Below are 19,008 nucleotides of genomic sequence, written 5' to 3'. Positions count from 1 at the left end.
GTCTCCACCTACATTGGAAGCTTCTATGCCAATACTGAAGACTCTGGGGGTAATCAACCCTGGGTTCTGGAACCAACTCTTGCCACTAACCAGCTGCAAAACCTTGAGCAAACTGCTGAATCTTCTTCTTCTTTTTTTTTTTTTGGATTTATACAACAACGGAATTGAAATAGCTGATAGGAGAGATCCTTTTTGGACACTCCTTTTGTCACAGGCAGAGCCACATTTTCAAACAGCAGTGCTGTTTATTACACTTAAAAAAACAAAAAAATAAAAATTAATGTGTAAAATTAGGCTATGAAAATACTTTCAAAATGTGTCTGTCAAGAAATGGCAAAAGGATACAGCCAAGCACAGCCTCAGTTGACACTGGCTCTGTGGGGCTTCAGAGATGGTTGTGGGGGGCACTCTGAGGAAGCCCCGTGGACATCAGGAGAAAACTGTCTTCTAACTGGGGCCAGGTCCTAGGTCCTAGTCAGGGACAAATGTGGTAGCAAATGGGGCTCCCAGTAAAATACGGGCATCGTCCAAAGTGTGCTGACGATCTTCCCCCATCCCAATATACTCTTACCCTCCCCCACTGGAATCAAACTGTACCTATCTTCTATGTCCTGTGTCAAAGGCCCCCTTTTCCTTGAGAGCCTCAGCACAAAGAGATGTCTTCCTTCTCTAAAAGGCAGATAGATGACACTCATTTTCTCTGCCATTCTCCTGGCACTTGCTGCATGGTTACAGGGCTGCCTCAACCTTCTCCTAGTTACATTTGTTTCCCCTCAATGAGATCGGGAGCCTTTCATTTCTCTTGGCCTCCCAGGCATCCAATACAGTAGGGCTCAGAACATATTTGTGGCTCTGTGACTGAGTGACTCAGGCAGGCCTCACGGGAGTAGAATTTTATGCATTTTAATATGAACCATACCAAGAAAACTGAGACTTCTACCTCATTGCTCCTACTGGAAACCATCAGTTCCAAGCTGATTTGCTTGGAGCTGGATGGAATTTTGCTCCTTTTCACATCAACATCCATAATCTAATTTTTAAATGTAAAAACATTTACATAACACCGATTTCGTATTAAACAGTAATCTAAACGCTTTACAAATGTTAACTCCTTTACTCTTCCTAACAACCCAGATGTAGAAACTGAGGCACTGTCCAGGGATCAAAGCTAATGCGTGGCAGACCTGGGATTCAAACCCAGGCAATTGGGCACCAGAGAACACGCTCTTCCACATGGCTATGTTGCATAAAACTTATATGAGTTGCAAGAATCTTGATGGGGGGGGGGGGGGCGGGATTGATGTTGATGTATTTTTTTAGGGGAAATATTTTTTTCTTGTGTCCCCCTTTCCTTCCTCATTCAAAGTAAAATCTTTTAAAGCAAAGCTTTTTTTTTTCACACCTGAGAAAACGGCATAGCTCATTTTTGCTTTGGCAACCGAGATGAAAGAGGAAACTTGTGTGGTTTCATCACTGGTACTTTTGGGGTGTGTGCTGGACGTTGTCCTCTGCCTTCCTTCTGACCCACCTGGCTCCCAGGTCCACTCATCCCCCAGGTTTTGTTGCCTCAGCTCTGGGAGACTTTTTAGCAATCTATCCTTCCCCTACAATCTCGAGATCTGGACCAGCCTTCCCGTCAATCCCTCTAAATCCAGTCCTTGTTCAAGAGAACCTCAAGGGTCTTCTTAAGCCCTTCTCTTTCTCAAAGCCTCCCAGGGCTCAGACCTTATTAATAACTTCATTTGCATCAGAATTAGGGTACAGCATGTCAGGGTCTTCCATCGCGGTGTGAATCCCCTACATTTATATGTTTTCACATGCTGTGTGGCTGACATTATGTGTATTAAATATCTGTCTCCCCACATGGCAGGCCAGCCTCAGAACCTGACAGACCTGCCATTTATTAACTGTGGGACCCAGGGCAAATTACTTAACGTCTCTGAGTCTCGGTTTTCTCATCGTGAACGGGATTGATACTCCTAGGATTGATGCGTGGATCAGAGAACATGACGCAGGTGCGGCGCCAGCACACTGTCATTCACTTAGGTTCCCCCTTGGCAATATCGACTTCATACACGCTTGTCTGTTCCCTATTTTTCCCGGGCACCATTATGCTCTGACGGCAGGAAGGGTGTTTGTGCTCCACACTCTGAAATTTTCCTATAAGCCCCGTTAGGGCGTTAAGGCTTCCTGGACTCTCAACACCTTCAGGACAACCCGGAAGAATCCGCTCTTCTTAAATCTAACTCCTCGGCCCCAGAAAGGCTAAGAGCTCAGGTCCTGAGGGAGGCCCGGCTAAGTCGCTGGGTGGGGCTTTGAGAAGAAGAAATCGGGTTAAAAAAAGGGACACCGAACTCCCGCTCACCTCCCTTCTTCAAGGATTCTTCCCCCACCCCCGGCTCCCTTCCCGCTCCGGACACCTGCTGCCTGAGCTCGGCGTCCGAGGCAGGGCCGCCCTCCGCGTGGCCGTCTCAGCGGCCCGGGTCCCACCTGCGCGGCCGCGGGCACCCGCGAGGTCGCCCCGGCGCGCGCCTCTGGGGAGGCCTGGCGCGCGCCCTGCCCCCGCCTCCCCCGCGCAGCCCGCGGCTCCCGGCCGCGCCCCCTCCCAGCCCGCGGCGCCCCGACACCCCTCTCCTCCCCCGGCGGGCTCCGCGGAGCATTGTACTCACATCCGGGGCTGGGTTTTGCCTTAATGCGAAACGTAATTAACCCGGAAAAAAGAGCCGAGAGACAGAAGCGAAGGTGGGGACAAGGGGAGGGGGAGAGAGAGGCACCGAGAGTTTGGCAGCGAGAGAAGGAAATCCCCCGAGAGCGGGGGACCCGCCGGGCCGCAGAGGCGATGCCCACCCCGATGTAACCCGCCCCGCCCAAGCCCCGGCCCCTGCGTGGCGGGGTAAGTTGGGAGCACTCGTGGGCCGCGGAGCAGAGGGGCGCCGGTGGGCGCGCGGGGGCAGGCGCTGGCTGGGGGTGCAGAGGGTGCCCGGGCGGAGGAGAAGCGGCAGAGGGGTGGGGAGGGCGCGCTGCCAGGGTGGCTGACGGCAGAGGGGGAGTCGCCGCTGTCCCCGCCGGTCTCCTTTAGCCCCCAGGAAAGCCCAGAGGGCAGCCCCTCCTCCAACCTCCTGGAGCGTTCGGGGTGGCGGAGGTCTGCACGCCGGGGGTCAGGTCGCGGGGGTGGGGCTACGGGGAGGGTAGGGGCGTTGTTCTGCTGAGCTGCATTTTCTCACGTTTGCAGCCGCGAAAGTTCTCTGCGGGTGCTGGCGCTGGGGCATCGGCCCCGCAACGACTGCCCGGGCTGAGGGTAGAGAAGGAGAGCAGAGGACGCCCCAGGCAAGTCCCTCGGGCTCGGATTGGGCCTTGGAGACTTCTTTTTTTCAAGGACACCTACCCCTCCTTATGAAATGACAGGCTTGGAACGCTCCCTTAGAGAGACCCCGCCTTTCCTCTGGGACCGGAGTCTTAGGATGCATTGGGTGGGAACTAGACAGCGGCTTAGGGGGTCTCCTTGTTTTGTTCAGCCTGGTCCCTGGGCTTCTGCGGTTCCAGGTGGGGGGGCTAACCTGGAGGAAGCTGTCCCAAAATGCAGGGTAGCTGTCAGATTAGGAAAGCCCCTTATTAAAGAGGGGAGCGCTCTCTCTCTCCTCCCCTCCCCCACTCCTCTTCCTCCTCCACCCTCCCCAACTTCTTCTTCACCTTACAAGCGTGTCTTTTCTCCTCCAGACCCGAAGGCTGTTATTTTCGTTAGAAAAAAGAAAGGGAAGAAGAAAGGCAAGGGGAAGAAGAGAGGCCTTGTAGGTAGGAAAAGTGTCCGGGCACGTCCACAGAGGAGGCGCCGCAGGGCCAACTTGGAAGCGCCTTCCACTTCAGACTTACCATCTCCTTCCTTCTACCCACCCGCCGCCCCCCACCCCCCGGCCATCCCAGACCTCAGCCTTTCCCTTAACTTTAGGCTTCTTTCCTTCCTAGTTTGCATGGGTTCGAGATGTATCTTCCTCTTCTAACGCCTTCTTCTGCCCCTCCTCCTTTCTTTCTTTAGGACTCGCTCCAAATGGGTTTTTTTCAGAGGCGAGTTAACAGCAGAGAAAAGCATTCTACCAGGAGCCAGCTGTGGCTCTTGGAGGCATTTCAGGGCTGCTCCGTGATGGTTGCATTCAGGGCTGAAGTTTCAATATTGTACTAATGTTGTTCTTAATTTATCTGAGCAAGTCCCCCTTTTTCTATCGGGGGCAAAGCCTCCAGAAACAGTAAAGCCAAGATCTTGAAAGAATAGAAGGCTTTGTTTTCTATTTCAGATGCATTCAGTTGTCATTTACTGAGCAATAAGGACAGGAAGGGCTGTGATGAACAACACACAGTCCCTGTCTTCAGGGGGCCGGAATTCTGGTGGAGAACAGAGGCAGTACATGAGTACCTGGAACCCAAAGTAGAGCACTAAAGCAGAGATGGGTTGTGCTTGGGGAAATCAGAGGAGGCTTTTAGAAAGCATCATCAGAAGGGAACAGCCTTCTCCAGAGAGCTAGTGTGCTTTGCAAAACCAGAGGGTTTTTTTTTTTTAAAGCATCATTTCAGATGCTAGCTTTCTCCACTGTGTGCCCTCTGAAGGCTGGTGACCTTTGCCACGACAAAGGCCTAGCTTGTAGTCTAGACCTTGGGGCCAGCCCAATGTACAACATGTAGTAGGTGCTGAGTAAATATTTGCTGAATGAATGAATGAATGCAGGCGTGTGGGTTGTTTGTACTTGTCCTGACAGGAGAGAAAAGAACAGTGTGGTAGTGTCTTATAGAAAGCCTGGAGAAGTTTGGTCCACCCAACTCCTTCATGGGGACTTACTTAGGAGCTTGCCTTTAGATCTTTTGCTCTACTTGTCTACTTGTAAGTTCCACTTTTTACAAATTTTCTGTGGCACTCCTAGTGCAGTTTTAGCTAACTGGTAATGGAAGCTTTACTCACTTCACAGATGGGTAATCAGCTAGGTATTGATTTGAAAACCTTCTGCCAGTTTGGTGGAGAATTTTTGCAAGCCCTTTCCCCCCGTATTGTTGGTACTTTCTAGTTCTTTCTTTTCTATAAGGAAGTAGGGCTGGCAAATCGCAACATATCATCATAGAGGGCTGAACTGTGTTCTGTGACCAAGGTCAAAAAGAATTTTGAAGATATGCAAGTTTTAATGGGTGTCCACCTGGGGAGAGATTCTGCAAAAGGGGAAAGGGAGAAGCATCAGCCCCTTCAGCCAAGCCACCCTGAGCGGCCCTCCTGCTGGCTTGCTGGGTGTTTGCTGAAAGTACTGGAACTCCAGGAAGACCCAAGCAGCAGGAGCACAGTCTTTATGGTGTGCATCCAGCTGGCATTTCATTGATTTCCTTGAGAGGTGGGCGATGCCCCTTTAAAAGGCTAGATGCCTCAAATTTGATTTTGTTGTGGGACCACAGTGCAGTCAATATTCCTTCTTTACTAAGATGGCTGGGGCTCTATTCTGACGGTTATAGACATAGGGCTTGGAAATGAAGATATGGTTGCTGGGACTTGGGCTACTCTGCCTCCTCTCTCTTCCCATCGTAAGCATTTTGGGTTGCTTTACTTTCAGTTTCCCATCAGTCTTAGTGAGCTGGATAGGACCCTGGCAATCTAATCTGTTAGGCTTTGGAAAGGAAGGAAGCAAAGCAAATATTATAGTGTAACAGCCTATGGGAAGAGAAGGATCCTAGCCCAGCCCGATGTAAAGCCATGACTGAGGCAACGATTTAGACAGGATGGTGCTGAGAGGTAAAAGGAATGGAGTCCCTTCCTGCTGGTTCTGAGGAGGCCTGTGGTTGGTGCATTGGGACTGTAATTGGAAGAGCCCGTTGACCTTTATTCTTATCTTGGTGTGCTCTGGTTCCCCTTCCCCTTGCTGTTAAGCTTTTCCAGCTTTTTTGGCTTTACAACTTATCTTCCTTCTTAAAGTCCCTTTTCTGCCTTGACCCTGGTTGATTGAAGTGACTTGCAGCCGATTAAAGGCTGCACTGGGCTCTTGGAGGTCCAAGCCCTGCTGGGGCAGGAGCTCCTGACACTGCCCAGTGTTGGCAAAAGGCTTTCAGCGTTGTGTCCATGGTGTGCCTTCCTGCCCATAGAGGCCGGCCAGCTGTGATAAAGAGGCAGGAAGCAAGGTTCTCTTGTCTTCGTGCTCTTGAGAAATACTGCAGTTAAAGTGCAAAGGCTGGGGACTTGCTGTCTCAACAGAGAAGACTCGAATTTCACCAGTTAATTGCAATGCAGTGCTCTGTTGTTGCGATTCCCCCTAGGGCGAAGCAAGAGGCAGCTCTAGGATCCCTTCCCTGGAACCTGATAAGCGTGTTGAGTTCCGTTAACTTTCAGGGAACCCTGACCAAGTTGGAGCATCTGGACCTCTTTGGGTTTTTTAATCTTTTGGAGGAGCTACAAAATGTGATGGTTGTTCATGTAGAGAGAAGTGTAAGGTTGTGTATGCCTTTATTTGTGAGAGTCCCAGTATCATATTTGCCCTTTGATAGCCACAGTGATCTTAGGTCACAGCTTTTCTCTAGGCTCATTGATATTTGAAGAGTAGAGATGCCTGTGCAGCCACCTGCCATGTTAAGCAGCTTTGCAGTAGCGGTAATGGTTAGCATGTACTGTGTGTTAGGCACTTCACACATACACGCGCATCTTAACAACAACAGTATTTACCCAGTGCTTGCTCTTTACCAAACCCTGTGTGAAGCCCTTTTCACACAATATTTAATTTAATCCAGGCAGCAACCTTTGAAGTAGGTGCTTCCATTCTGCAAATGAGGAAGTAAGCCCATAAGAGTTCAGTTACTTGTCTGGTATTTGAATCCAGGTCTGTCTGACTCTAAAACCCACACTCTTTCACTTCACTCTTCTGCATCAATGGGTAACCGAAATCAGCACACCCTTTTGAATGGTCATCTTCTTGCAAGAGTTTCATCAAAAGCACTCATGCTGATGCCTGTCACCTCCACAACTTCCTTACCACACCCAGCCCATCCTCTTGCCCAAAGTCAAGAGCACATGCCTTTAGACAGACACACTCAAGCCAGGTATGGTTTCCACCTGGCATTTAGCAAAAGGCTAGTAGATCAGAGAAATAATGATGTCTTTATTTTCCTACTGCCTATGTCTTAGTGCCTTCAGATAACTTGCAGGTTGACACGGTCAAGTTTAAAATGAAGATTATAGTTCTGGGACTTGTGTAGCTGTTGTTAGGAAGCCATATGGTGAAACTGAATTCACCGTATCTTCTAATTGGGAGGACTTTCACAATTCTGGAAGCTGGAGATGTTAGTTTTTATAGGCTGTTTATAAACCAGATGTGGCCGCTTGCCTGCCCTGGGGATCTCTGTTGTGGAGATGGCCTAACCAAGCCTTCAGCCATGGGTAGGCTCTAAGAACCACATTTTCTTTGAGTATAGATGAGGCTGTTTGTTGTTAGGAGAGGTTGTGAGTGTTTAAAATACCTTGTTTTGTTATCTTAATTTTGCTGGTATCAATTTTCAGTTAGTCTTGCCTTTTCCCTAATCTTTTTTCCCTTAAAAATTCCTTTTGAGTATCTCTTGCCTTCCAGCCAAAGTTCGAGGATCCGGTGGGAATTGGGCACCCTTTCTTAGCATCCCCATTTCTGTAGATGTTTGCATTCCTCAGACTGCGGTTCTGTTGGGAACATGCCTTCAGTACATTCCCTTCTCTCTGACATTATTCTGCTTTCTTTGCTTGTCCTTAGACTATTTGGAATTTGCTGTTACAATGGTTTCAAAGTGCTGTGATACTATACCAGTAGGAAGTAGATGTTCCCACACTTCCTAAGTTATAATTTTTGGTGCATGCTCAGTGATGCATTCTGAAATAGCTCTTTGGTTTTGTTTTTTACGGGACAGCATTGTCAAGATGCACCATAGTGCCACAACGCACACTTAGATATGCTCTCGTCTGTACGGACGTGAATTCTGTTCACGTGGTCCATATGTATTGTGGTGGTAGTTGAGTGGCTATTTTAACCTCTACCCTCCAGTTCCTATCTGCTATATAACAGTCCTCTCAGACCTCTGATGTCATTTCCTGATAAACTTTCTCCTGTTAGAAGTTAGTAATTTCCTGTTGGTATCCCTCTGGCTCGCCACTGAAGCTGCTATCTCCAGCTTCTGCCTTAGCAGGGGTAACAGGCCTGGAGATACCCTTCCAGCTTACCCAACTACATGTCAAGAAATGCCATCTTGACTGTTTTCAGGAGCAAAATCCCTGAAATTCTCTGTCCTGCCAATATAAAGTACTATGAAAGAAGAATTTCTAAATATTAAAACAAATTTTTTATTTTCATATTTGAACCCTCTGAAGTTGTAGTAGATATTTTATAAGAGGGTCAGTGCCATTTAAGGCTTTAGGGTTACCTTTAGGGTCATCTGTGTTATCACTTTACCTCATTTTTATTTACCTCGAATGTGTCAGAACAGTCAGGCAGATGAATCTCTCTTATTTCACTCTTCTTTGCTGTGTCTGCAAACTACGTTGTTGTTGTTGTAAGTTTCTATTGAGTTAATTCTGACTCATGGCGACCCCATGTGTACAGAGTAGAACCGCTCCATAGGGTTTTCAAGGCTGTGACTTTTTCGAAAGCAGATCGTCATGCCTGTCTTCTGAGGCGCCTCTGGGTGCATTCGTACTGTCAACCTTTCAGCTAGTAGTTGAGCGCTTAACCATTTCCACTACTCAGGGACCTCTAAACTACAAGCTGTCTTAAAAATTAAGAGGTTCAATACAGCACACTGCAGATTTCATGACTTAATAGCTCTACGTTGTTGTCCTTTGGTGTTGTTGAGTTGGTTCCAACTCAGCGATGGTACACAACAGGACGAGACACTGCCTGGTCCTGCGTCATCTTCACAGTTGTTGTGTTTGAGCCCATTGTTGGATCCACTGTGTCAATCCATCTCGTCAAGGGTCTTCCTCTTTTACTCTGACCCTTTATTTTACCAAGCAATGACCTTCTCCAGGGACTGGTACCTCCTGATAACATGTCCAAAGTACATGAGACAAAGTTTAATAGCCCTATAAAAAATAAAAAACAAAAGAAAGAAAAAAAACTATCCATCTGTTCATTCATTCCTCCAGCAATTTATTTTAAAATGTCAACCTTATCTCCCAAGTTCCAAGCCGAAAAACTCCACAGCAGGTCCTTGTCAGGGTCCCTGTTTCCCCTCCCTAGAGCCATGGGGATGGTGTGGCAGAGGAATGTAGGCATTGACTTGGGACTGAACGTTCATTTGGCCCCAAGAACAGGGCCTCCCTTGAAGACCAAGAGTAAGGAACCAAACCGGCAGGGGAAAGAATGAGAATTTCTAAGAGGATGTTGCAATAGGAAGTAAGAAACCCAATAGGTTGGAGACTGCTAAAGCCCTCTGGGCAAGTACCTGACTCTTGGGTAACTGATATGTTGGGTATTTATTAGATTTTAAGACTTAGAAACACTGAAACAGTTCTAAGAGAGCTATAATTTAGGCAAGGTCTTTGGTTTTGGACTCTGGAGAATCGAGAAATTTATTCTCACTTCAAAACTTACACCATGAAGTTGTGTGTGTATGTGGAATTAAATAGCTTTCCCCCGATAAATAAAGTAACACAAATGCCCTGTAGAAAATTTTGGAAAATACTGTACAGAAAAATAGTAGAAGAAAATAAAATTAAATAACCCAAGAGACAATAACTATTAATATTTTCGTGAATGTATTTCCAGTCTTTTTCTATTCACATATAAGAATACAAAAATAATTGGATGATTGAGACTATCAATTATTTTATATCTTAAAAAAAAGAAATGATATGGTAAGTTTCTCCCTAGTTTATTAGAATTTACTTGAAAACTTAATTTTTAAATGACTGTGACTGTCCCATAATTTATTTAGTTAATCTGTAATCATTGAGACATTCAGAAAATTTCTAAATTTTTGTTAGTATAAATTCTTGTCTTAGTTATCTAGTGCAGCTGTAACAGAAATACTGCAAGTGGATGGCTTTAACAAAGAGAAATTTATTCTCTCACAGTCTAGTAGGTTACAAGTCCAAATTCAGGGTGTCAGCTCCAGGGGAAGGCTTTTTCTCTTTGTCGGCTCTGGAGGAAGGTCCTTGTCTTCAATCTTCCTATGGTTGAGGAGCTTTTCAGGCACAGGGGCCCTGTGTCCAAAGGACCCGCTCTGTTCCCGGTGCTGCTTTCTTGGTGGGTATGAGGTCCCCAACTCTCTGCTTTCTTCCTTTTCCTTTTATCTCTTGAGAGATAAAAGGTGGTACAGGCCACACCCCAGGGAAACTCCCTTTACCTTGGATCTAGGAGGTTACCTGAGTGAGGGTGGTGTTACAATCCCACCCTAATCCTTTTAACATAAAATTATAATCATAAAATGGAGGACAACAACTCAATACTGGGAAGCAAGGCCTAACCAAGTTGATATACACATTTTTGGGGGGACAAAATTGAATCCATGACAGTTCTATTTGCAGTTGCCATCTTTTTACTTATCTTTATTTGCTTCTCTGTTCATTTACTTGGATGGAATCCTAGAGTGGAATTACTGGGTCAAAGGGTATGAACATTTTTAACACTCTTGTTACCTATAACCTAATTGCTTTCCAGAAAGGATCAAACTCCTCTCCAGGGTATTTAAGAGTCCTAAGAAAAATTTTCAGTACATATTTGTCATGAGCAGCAACCTTTCCTTCTTAGCCCCTCTGGTACTTCTGTCTCTTGTCAGCTGTCGCTTTTATATTATGAGCCTGATAAAGGTGTCAGTTGGCTCAGTTCCTAGGGCAGTTTTGTTCTTGTCTTGAATCTTCTATGGTGGAACCTAAGGACATTGAAATGGGCAGTAAAGGAGATATTGTTGGCAGAGATACTTCAGAGTACCCCTCATCTCATTTGGAGGTAGGTACCCATTGACTCTGCCTTTTATTTGGCTGCTTCTGGTAAGCAGCCAAACACAGGCCAGGAATTTCAGTTTAATTGCCATTTAACCCACTGTCTTAGTTATCTAGTGCTGATATAACAGAAATGCTACAGGTGATGGCTTTAACAAACAGAAGTTTATTCTCTCAATTTAGGAGGCCAGAAGTACGAATTTAGGGTGCCAGCTACAGGGGAAGTCTTTCTCTGTCGGCTCTGAGGGAAGACCCTTATCATCAATCTTCCCCTGAGTCTAGGAGCTTCTCAGTGCAAGGACCCTGAATCCAAAGGATGTGCTCCGCTCCTGGTTTTTCTTGCTTGGGGGTAATGAGGTCCTTCTCCTCTCTGCTCACTTACCTCTTTTATATTTCAAAAGAAATTGACTCAAGATACAGCTTAATCCTGTAGATTGGGTCCTGCCTCATTATCATAACTGCCTCTAATCCTGCCTCATTAACATCATAGAGGTTAGGATTCACAACACATAGGATAATCACATCAGATCACAAAATGGTGGACAGCCACACAATACTGGGAATCATGGCCTAGCCAAGTTGACACACATTTTGGGGGGACACAATTCAATCCATAACGCCCACTTTCTGCTGCTGATCAGCGGGCAACTCCATACAAACTCACTTTTTTCCTCCGAGTTTCACTTTTACCATAAATGAAATATTAATTTACTTTCATTTGCAGCACATACTCAGGAATTTATATTCTACTGAAGAAATACAGATCATACCCAAAGTCCCACTTTTTAATTTTGCTTTTCATCAAAATATAGAGTTATTGTTTGGATTATTTGGGGCCATGTTTTGGCTTAATGAGTACGTGAGAGAGGGAGACAGTGAGTGATTGACTGATTGTGTACACATACATTTGGTTTGCATTTATCGAAGTCCAGCAAGGAAGATGAAGTAGGAAACAAACATGAAAAATGCTCAACCTCACTAGTCATTGTTATGTATTGGAAACTAGCAACAGTTTAAAATAATGAGAATATTCAGTGTTTAATATCAACGGCACTGGGTTTTTTTTTAATAAGATTATGGTGATGGTAATAATGGTTGCATTGCAGATACAGAAAATATTTTTAGAAAAAAGTAATTTTATAATAGGTCTCAGAATTGTAAAAGATCATAGCCTATGATCTAGTCATATTGTTACTTGAAGTTGATAGTTTCTGTGTAAAGGAAGAAACAAAGATGAAAATGAATTTTAGCATTATTTATAATAGTGAAAAATGAGGTATAACCTGTCTAATCACAGGGGAATGGTTAAGTAAATTGTAGTCAATCCAGTCCAGTCATGTTATGCAACCATTAAAAACAATGATTATAAAGACTACATAAACTCAAACCAAACCCGTTGCCCTCGAGTTGATTCTGACTCATAGTGACCCTATAGGACAGAGTAGAACTGCCTCATAGGGTTTCCAAGGAGCAGCTGGTGGATTCAAACTGCTGATCTTTTGGTTAGCAGCTGTGCTCTTAACCGCTATGCCACCAGGGCTCCTAAAGACAATATAAACAAATAAACAAACAAAAAAAAAACCCATTGCCATCGATTCGATTCCTACTCGTAGTGACCCTATAGGACAGAGTAGAACTGCTCCATATGGTTTCCAAGGAACGCCTAGTAGATTTGAACTGCTGACCTTTTGGTTAGCAGCCGTAGCTCTTAACCACTACACCACCAGGGTTTCCATAGACTATATCATGGAAAATGTTTATGATAATTTTAAGTTTAAAAAAGGCTGATTATCTAAGTGGACAGGGCATGAAGAAGCAAGCAAAAGTGAAAACAGTTGGTTAGGGTGATTTCTTAAAAAAAAAAAAAAATTTTGTTGTTGTTGAGAGTATACATAGCAAACATACACCAATTCAGCAGTTTCCACATGTACCATTTTCTGACATTGATTACATTCTTTGAGTTGTGCAGCCATTGTCACCTTACTTTTCTGAGTTGTTCCTCCTCCATTCATAAACTCACTGCCCCCTGAGGTCCCTGTCTAATCTTTCAGGTTGCTGTTGTCAATTTGATCCCGTATAGATAGTTCTTAAAAGAGCATAATGCTCAAGGCAGACCTTTTTTTACTAGTTAAGCTAAGCTGTGGTTTTGAGAAGACTTCTAGGGCTATTTTCAGTTTAAGGCTTAAAGATTATTTCAGGGCAATAGTTTTAGGGGCTGGTTAGAGTGATTTTTAAACAGCATTGTTATATTGTGAGTTTTGCACTAGAAACAAAACACTAGGGAGGTTTGGCATGCTCTGGAAAGATACAGTGCTGAGTGGGTTGGACCTAGGTCTCTTCCAGCACAAATACTCTGTGTTCTTTGTCAGCCATGTGTTTTGATGGCTAGGAAGCAGCTTGCCAGATGGTTTCATTATGGTATAGAGCAAAGGTGAAGGAGCTAGTTAGAGGGGTACCCGGTGCTCTAACCCAGCATGAAGGCTTTCCATGTTGCAGCAGGAGAAGAGGGAGTCATTGCGGGGTATGGGGGTCGGCGGGGGGAGCAGCTCTTGGAACAAACCACCAGATGTGTTATCATTCTCCACCCAATATTTTTACTCTGGGGAACTCAGTTTAAAATAAAATTTAAGGTAACAAGTGATTTTGGGAGGTCAGAAACAAGTTAAAAGTATATAACCTGAGGAGTGTTTGTGAGGGTTGGAAAGGACATATTGAAGTTTTGCCTTGGTCTTGGTAGGGGAATTTTGGGATGATAGCATGTATGGAGGAAACCATGGTGCCATTGTGGTTAAGTGCTATGGCTGCTAACTAAAAGGTCGGCAGTTCGAATCCACCAGGCGCCCCTGGAAACTCCGTGGGGCAGTTCTGCTCTGTCCTGTAGGGTCACTATGAGTTGGAATTGACTTGATGGCAGTGGGTTTGGTTTTTTTTTTTTTTGGTTTAGTGTATATATATATATATATATATGTACACGAATTGCTAGCACCCATGTTTCCTCCTCTCACTCCCCAGTTGTTAGTGGAGGCTGGGTATAGGGTGGCAGAGTTAGTTGTATTAGGGGACCTTCCTGTAAAAAAAAGACAAAGAGCCAAGGAAGACTTAGAAGATGATGGTGACATGGTCTAAGAGGCAAGAAGAGGAGATTTGGGGGGATGGGGTAGCAGGCTCTCTCCTGCCAAGTCTTAGCAGCTCTTTTGACAAGGGGTGTACAGATGAAGATCAGCATAAACTGTCAGAGGATTCAGGCTTGGGACTGAAGGTTTGTGTTTTCTGCACCATCTTTTTGAGTATTTCACTTCTGTGTGGGTCGACTAGTTATAACCACATTTCCGTGTGATGCTCGGCTCTCCTGCGGCTGATCCTTCCTCCCACCTCCCACATTCTTGATGAGCTCTGTGACTCAGCTGCTTCTCAGGACATCTGAACAGCTTTTTTTTTTTTTTTTCCCCTGAGGCTAGAACCATAGTTAGGAGATGTCGTAACCAGAATTCTTACCATTACCTTTCCTTTTGGTACGTGATAGTCTTCTCCCACTCATGGATCTCTGCAAATGGGAAGCCCCCTCAGCAAAGGTATATTTTGGGAAGGGGGTTGTGGAATGTCTTCCAGCCTCTGACTTGAGAAAAAGACAGGCAGTGGTTAATCCTGTAAACTGAAAAGGGAAAATTGGAATGCCAACATTCAGTTATACACCATGCTTACCAACTGGGTCCAAAGGTAGTCAGCTTTGTTATCACAGGACAGTTTATATACTTTCTCTTGGAGCTGCCAGAGGAATAGCCACAATGCTGCAACCCCTGAAAATCTGTCTCTGTACCTGGGCTGGCATCAAGGGAATTCGCCTAGTTTTCTTAGGGGGCAGGTAATCCCCTTCACCCTGCTTAGACAGCTGTGCATCCTTCCTGACCAAGCCTTTCTACATGGAACCCTGCTCCCTCCTGATTCCCTGTGGGGAAGCAGCATCCCTTCTTTAGGATATGAACCCTCCCCCAACCGATGTCAGGCCCATCCATCTCCTCCTATCTCTTCAGTCTGCTGGAAGACTCCTAGCTTCAATTCAGGGGAGAGACTTCAGTTCCTCCTACAGCGTTTGTTCCCAGCTCTTGGCTTGTGCCCATCTCTTTCCCTTTCCGGAACTCAAAATTGCTCCTTTGTGAAACTGGAGCTGGAATAGGAAGCTTAGTTTGGGAAGGTGCCGAGAAACAGGGCATCTGGCTGCAAGTGTACTGGTACCTCTAAGATAAGTGATGCTGCTTTGTGCAGGGTGTTCCGCCCCTCCCCACCCCCACCCATGCCATTGTCCCCCACTTCCGCTATACTGCTACTTCCTTCTCCTCGGCCATCTTTTTCAAACCTCCTCTTTCCACTTTTTTATCCTCTTCTCGCCTCCTCTTTTGCTTTTGGAAAGTCTGGTGGTGTAGTGGTTAAGTACTATGGCTGCTACCCAAGAGGTCAGCAGTTCGAATCTGCCAGGCGCTCGTTGGAAACTCTATGGGGCAGTTCTACTCTGTCCTATAGGGTCACTATGAGCTGGAATCGACTCTACAGCAGTGGGTTTCTTTTGGTTTTGCTCCTTTTGCTTCCCTTTTAGCTCCACTGTTTAGTCTTTCTCTTATTTCTCTGTTGCCTTTATTCCCTGTCCCCTATCATTACCCGGAGAGTAACCATGGGATCTCCTGACTCATCTTTCTCCTGGCTGAGTTGTCTGCCCCAATTGGGATTCTAGACTGGCCTTACCTAGAATCAAGGAATTCATTGATATCCTTCTGTGGAGGGCTCTTTTTTTTCTTGGGGTGGCCTCTTAACTCTGCAGGGTACCCTGTAGAGGTGGGAGACAACAGACCACATCATCAATAAAACCCTTAGAATTAGCCTGATCTCATGGGACTGTGTCTCACTGCTCTGTGAGACTTGCCCCCTCTGGGTCTGGGAGATTAGAGGTATGGTATCTCGGTAGCTTACTTGCTACCCTTGTGTTGTGGTGTGGAGAATGGCCTTAAGCCAACTGTCTTGCAACTTGGCTTGACTGTAGAATAAGAAATTGATGGGCTTGGCCCACTGTAACTTTGCTTTGTTGGAGCCAAGCAGAGCCCAGTGGTAGGTGGTATCTGCCCTTGAAAGTCTGAATGTCTTGTGGTGTTTTCTAATTAATGAGCAGTTAATTAATTCTAAATAATTAGATAATCAAGTTGGGTGTATCTGCTTGCTGAAAGGGCGGGGGGTGTGGGTGCGGGGAACAGAGCTTCTGCCCTTTCCTTTGGCTCCTTGGAGAGACCTCAGGAAATGACAAGGAGAAGCGAGGCTGACTTGAAGGTGCTGCTCTTCTCACATTGGCAGAGAGCCTGTTCTGAGTCAGTGAAAGTTATTCAGGAGCTGGGACTTTCTTCTGGTCCCTCATCCTTTCAGTTACAGGTGGCTTCTGGATAATAGCAAAGTGAGTGGAGTGGTACTAGGGCTAAGGGATGTAGTCCTGCCTCAAGGCTCCAGGAATTCCTTAAATTTAATTCTTTGGAACCTTCATGGGGCCAGAGAGGCTGCCCTTTCTGACTAAATTCCTGGCAGAGTTTCATCCAAGTATTTGAATTGGAGTTTAAATTGTCTTTGAGATAGTTTCTTCATCTATTAAATTGGTTAATGACTCACTTCACAAAGTTTTTGTGAACAGTCTTAGTAATGGTCACTGATTGAAAAAAAAAAAATTATGAAGTGCTAAATGTGTGCCAAGCACATAATGCTCACCAAAATCTTATGAGGTGTTGGTACTATTATTTTCCCCATTTTACAGATGCAGAAACTGAGGCACAGAAAGGTTAAATAGTTTGTGGTCACACAATTAGTAAGGGATCAGAACCTGAACCCAGGACACTGATTCAAAGTCTAGGCTTATGTCTTCTACGTATGTAAAGTGCCTGACACTGTGCTTGACGTATAGTAGAGCCTCAGTAAAGTTAGTTGACTATGTGTTCATGGATTTTGATGACTACTTGTGGAGTTGATAGAGGTTTCGAGGGTCTGGGTGGGGTGGAATGTTTGGTGCTTAGGAAAGGAAGTTGGTGAGAGCGTGTCTCAGCCCTGCTTCCTGCAGAGGTGAGTCAAGCCAGAGAAGTTCCTCCGGGGCTTGCTTCACCCTCCTTCTTACCAGCACCTCCCTCCTACCATGCAGGGTGATGTGAGCAGAGCCCAGGAATGCCTTATGTGGATCGGCAGAACCGAATCTGTGGGTTTCTGGACATCGAGGAGAATGAGAACAGCGGCAAGTTTCTGCGAAGGTACTTTATTCTGGACACCCAGGCCAACTGCCTTCTCTGGTACATGGACAACCCCCAGGTGAGAGGCTCAGTGGGAAGGTGCAGGGCGGCTGGCTGCCCATCACTGTCTGGGAGGAATGCATACAAGATTAGCCTGAAGGCCTTCGTCTACCATGAACTGCACGTACCTGGTAGTCAGTAAAGAGGGAAAAACCCCACACCACACAAACACACACCACACACACACCCACACTCACAAAGAAAGCTGTCCTAGATCTTAACTGGTGAGAAAGAGGCTCATCTCTCCTGACCTGGGATCTAGTTTTTTTTTTTCACACTCAGGAATTCAGCACTTGCAAAAGTCAGGCAGAGGCCAGACAGACTGTGTTCAGGTTCCAAGGCATGGTTTGTTTCCTCTCACCTCTTTTGTAGGGCCTTGGCCTGGTAGCCACTCCTGCTCTTCCAGTCTGGGGCACCTCCCTAGCAGAGAATGTGACCTGGTTCTCTGAGCCGGACAGCTGTTGGACTTCTTTGGTCTCCAGAATCAGAGAGTCACAGAATCCCGGGTTGGAGGTGACCTTGGAGGTCTTCTAGTTTTGCTTCATTATGCTACAGTTGAGAAAAATTGAGTCTCAGACATTAGAATTGACTTAGGTGACTACTTAGCATTTTGTGAAGGTCAAGCACAAAGGAGGGGGGCCTCCTAAGTTTTATTGCTTTGCCTAGGGGTCCCTGGAGTCATCACTAGTCTGGAAAAAAGTTGCTCTACCCATGATTTAAGATGCGTAGTTGGTGCAAACCATTTGTACACAGCTGCTAACCAAAAGGTTGGTGGTTCAAACCCATGCAACAGACCCGTGAAAGAAAAGGCCTGGTGATCTGCTTCTGTTAAGATTACAGCCAAGAAAACATTATGGAGCAGTTCTACTCTGCACGTGTGGGGTTGCTATGAATCGGAATTGACTTGATGACAGCTAACAACAATAATACTCCTGATAAGGGATCGCAGGTCTTTTTTTTCTGGCATTGTGTGTACTGCTGGCTCTCTCCATCCCACTTACCTGCAACAATTTGGTAGGATGAGACCCCCTGCAAAGACTCCTGTGGCCCCTGAACAGCAAGATCGTGGGTCATGGCCTTGCTGGTGAGGGGAAGAGATAAGGGCTGGGATCTGGCTCTGGCTCAGAGGTTTGGAGGAGAGGAGAATCTGCGTGTTGGGGGATGGATTTGTACGTTAAGATGTGACTGTGAAAAAAGAGTCGTGTGAGTCTCTAGGTCTTAATTTGGGGACTAATTCTCTAGAGGCATTTGATATTTGTCCTGTGGATTTGATGACTGAGAGAAAAAGCTACAGATACAGAAAACATACTCAGGAAGTCAGTTGCTGCTAATCACCTTCTCAAGGAAAGATTTAATCCTAAATAGAACTGCGTACCAGGTTTTCCTACCCCACTTTTCAACTCCTGTCACTGATAAACCTTCTGTTGTTTACTTTTCATTGAATTGCTGAGTATTCAGAATGAATCCTTCCCATGGACCCAGTTCTACCCTTGACTTAGCCAGGAGCTCTTGCTCCTTATACAAGTAGCCCCTGACTTTGGACGTATTTGACTTACCATGAACCACGTTTATGATCATCTGTTTTTTTTTTTTTTTTTGTACATGTTATGGTTAGTAATACATACTACATACAGTGTTGCAGTGTGTGATATTACCATTCTCAGATGTTCAGCGTTATGGTTTACTCTTCAAAACACTGCTATACAGCAGGCTATGAAAACTTAAAAAAAAAAAAAGTGGTATTCGTCTTATGTCAGAACCGATTTATGACAGAGTAGTCCT

The 19,008-nt window shown here is 45.6% G+C and overlaps 1 protein-coding gene across 6 annotated transcripts in view; it reads left to right on the top strand.

The window, feature by feature from the left end:
* Positions 1 to 19,008, top strand: part of PLEKHA2 (pleckstrin homology domain containing A2) — an 83,887-nt gene that overhangs the window by 10,855 nt on the left and 54,024 nt on the right. Inside the window, exons 1-5 of one of the 6 annotated variants that reach the window (XM_064272796.1) lie at positions 2,711 to 2,893; positions 3,233 to 3,327; positions 3,718 to 3,792; positions 17,082 to 17,245; positions 17,599 to 17,739. In XM_064272796.1, the coding sequence (XP_064128866.1) occupies positions 17,105 to 17,245; positions 17,599 to 17,739 (282 nt within the window). In that variant the 5' untranslated portion in view covers positions 2,711 to 2,893; positions 3,233 to 3,327; positions 3,718 to 3,792; positions 17,082 to 17,104. Of the gene's footprint in view, positions 1 to 2,709; positions 2,894 to 3,232; positions 3,328 to 3,717; positions 3,793 to 17,081; positions 17,246 to 17,598; positions 17,740 to 19,008 lie in introns of those variants that run through there. The other 5 variants (XM_064272797.1, XM_064272793.1, XM_064272794.1 and 2 more) reach the window with 5 other exon arrangements.

Source organism: Loxodonta africana, chromosome 19 (assembly GCF_030014295.1).
Source record: "Loxodonta africana isolate mLoxAfr1 chromosome 19, mLoxAfr1.hap2, whole genome shotgun sequence".
NCBI lineage: Eukaryota > Metazoa > Chordata > Mammalia > Proboscidea > Elephantidae > Loxodonta > Loxodonta africana.
This window is presented reverse-complemented; position numbering and strand designations above follow the sequence as displayed.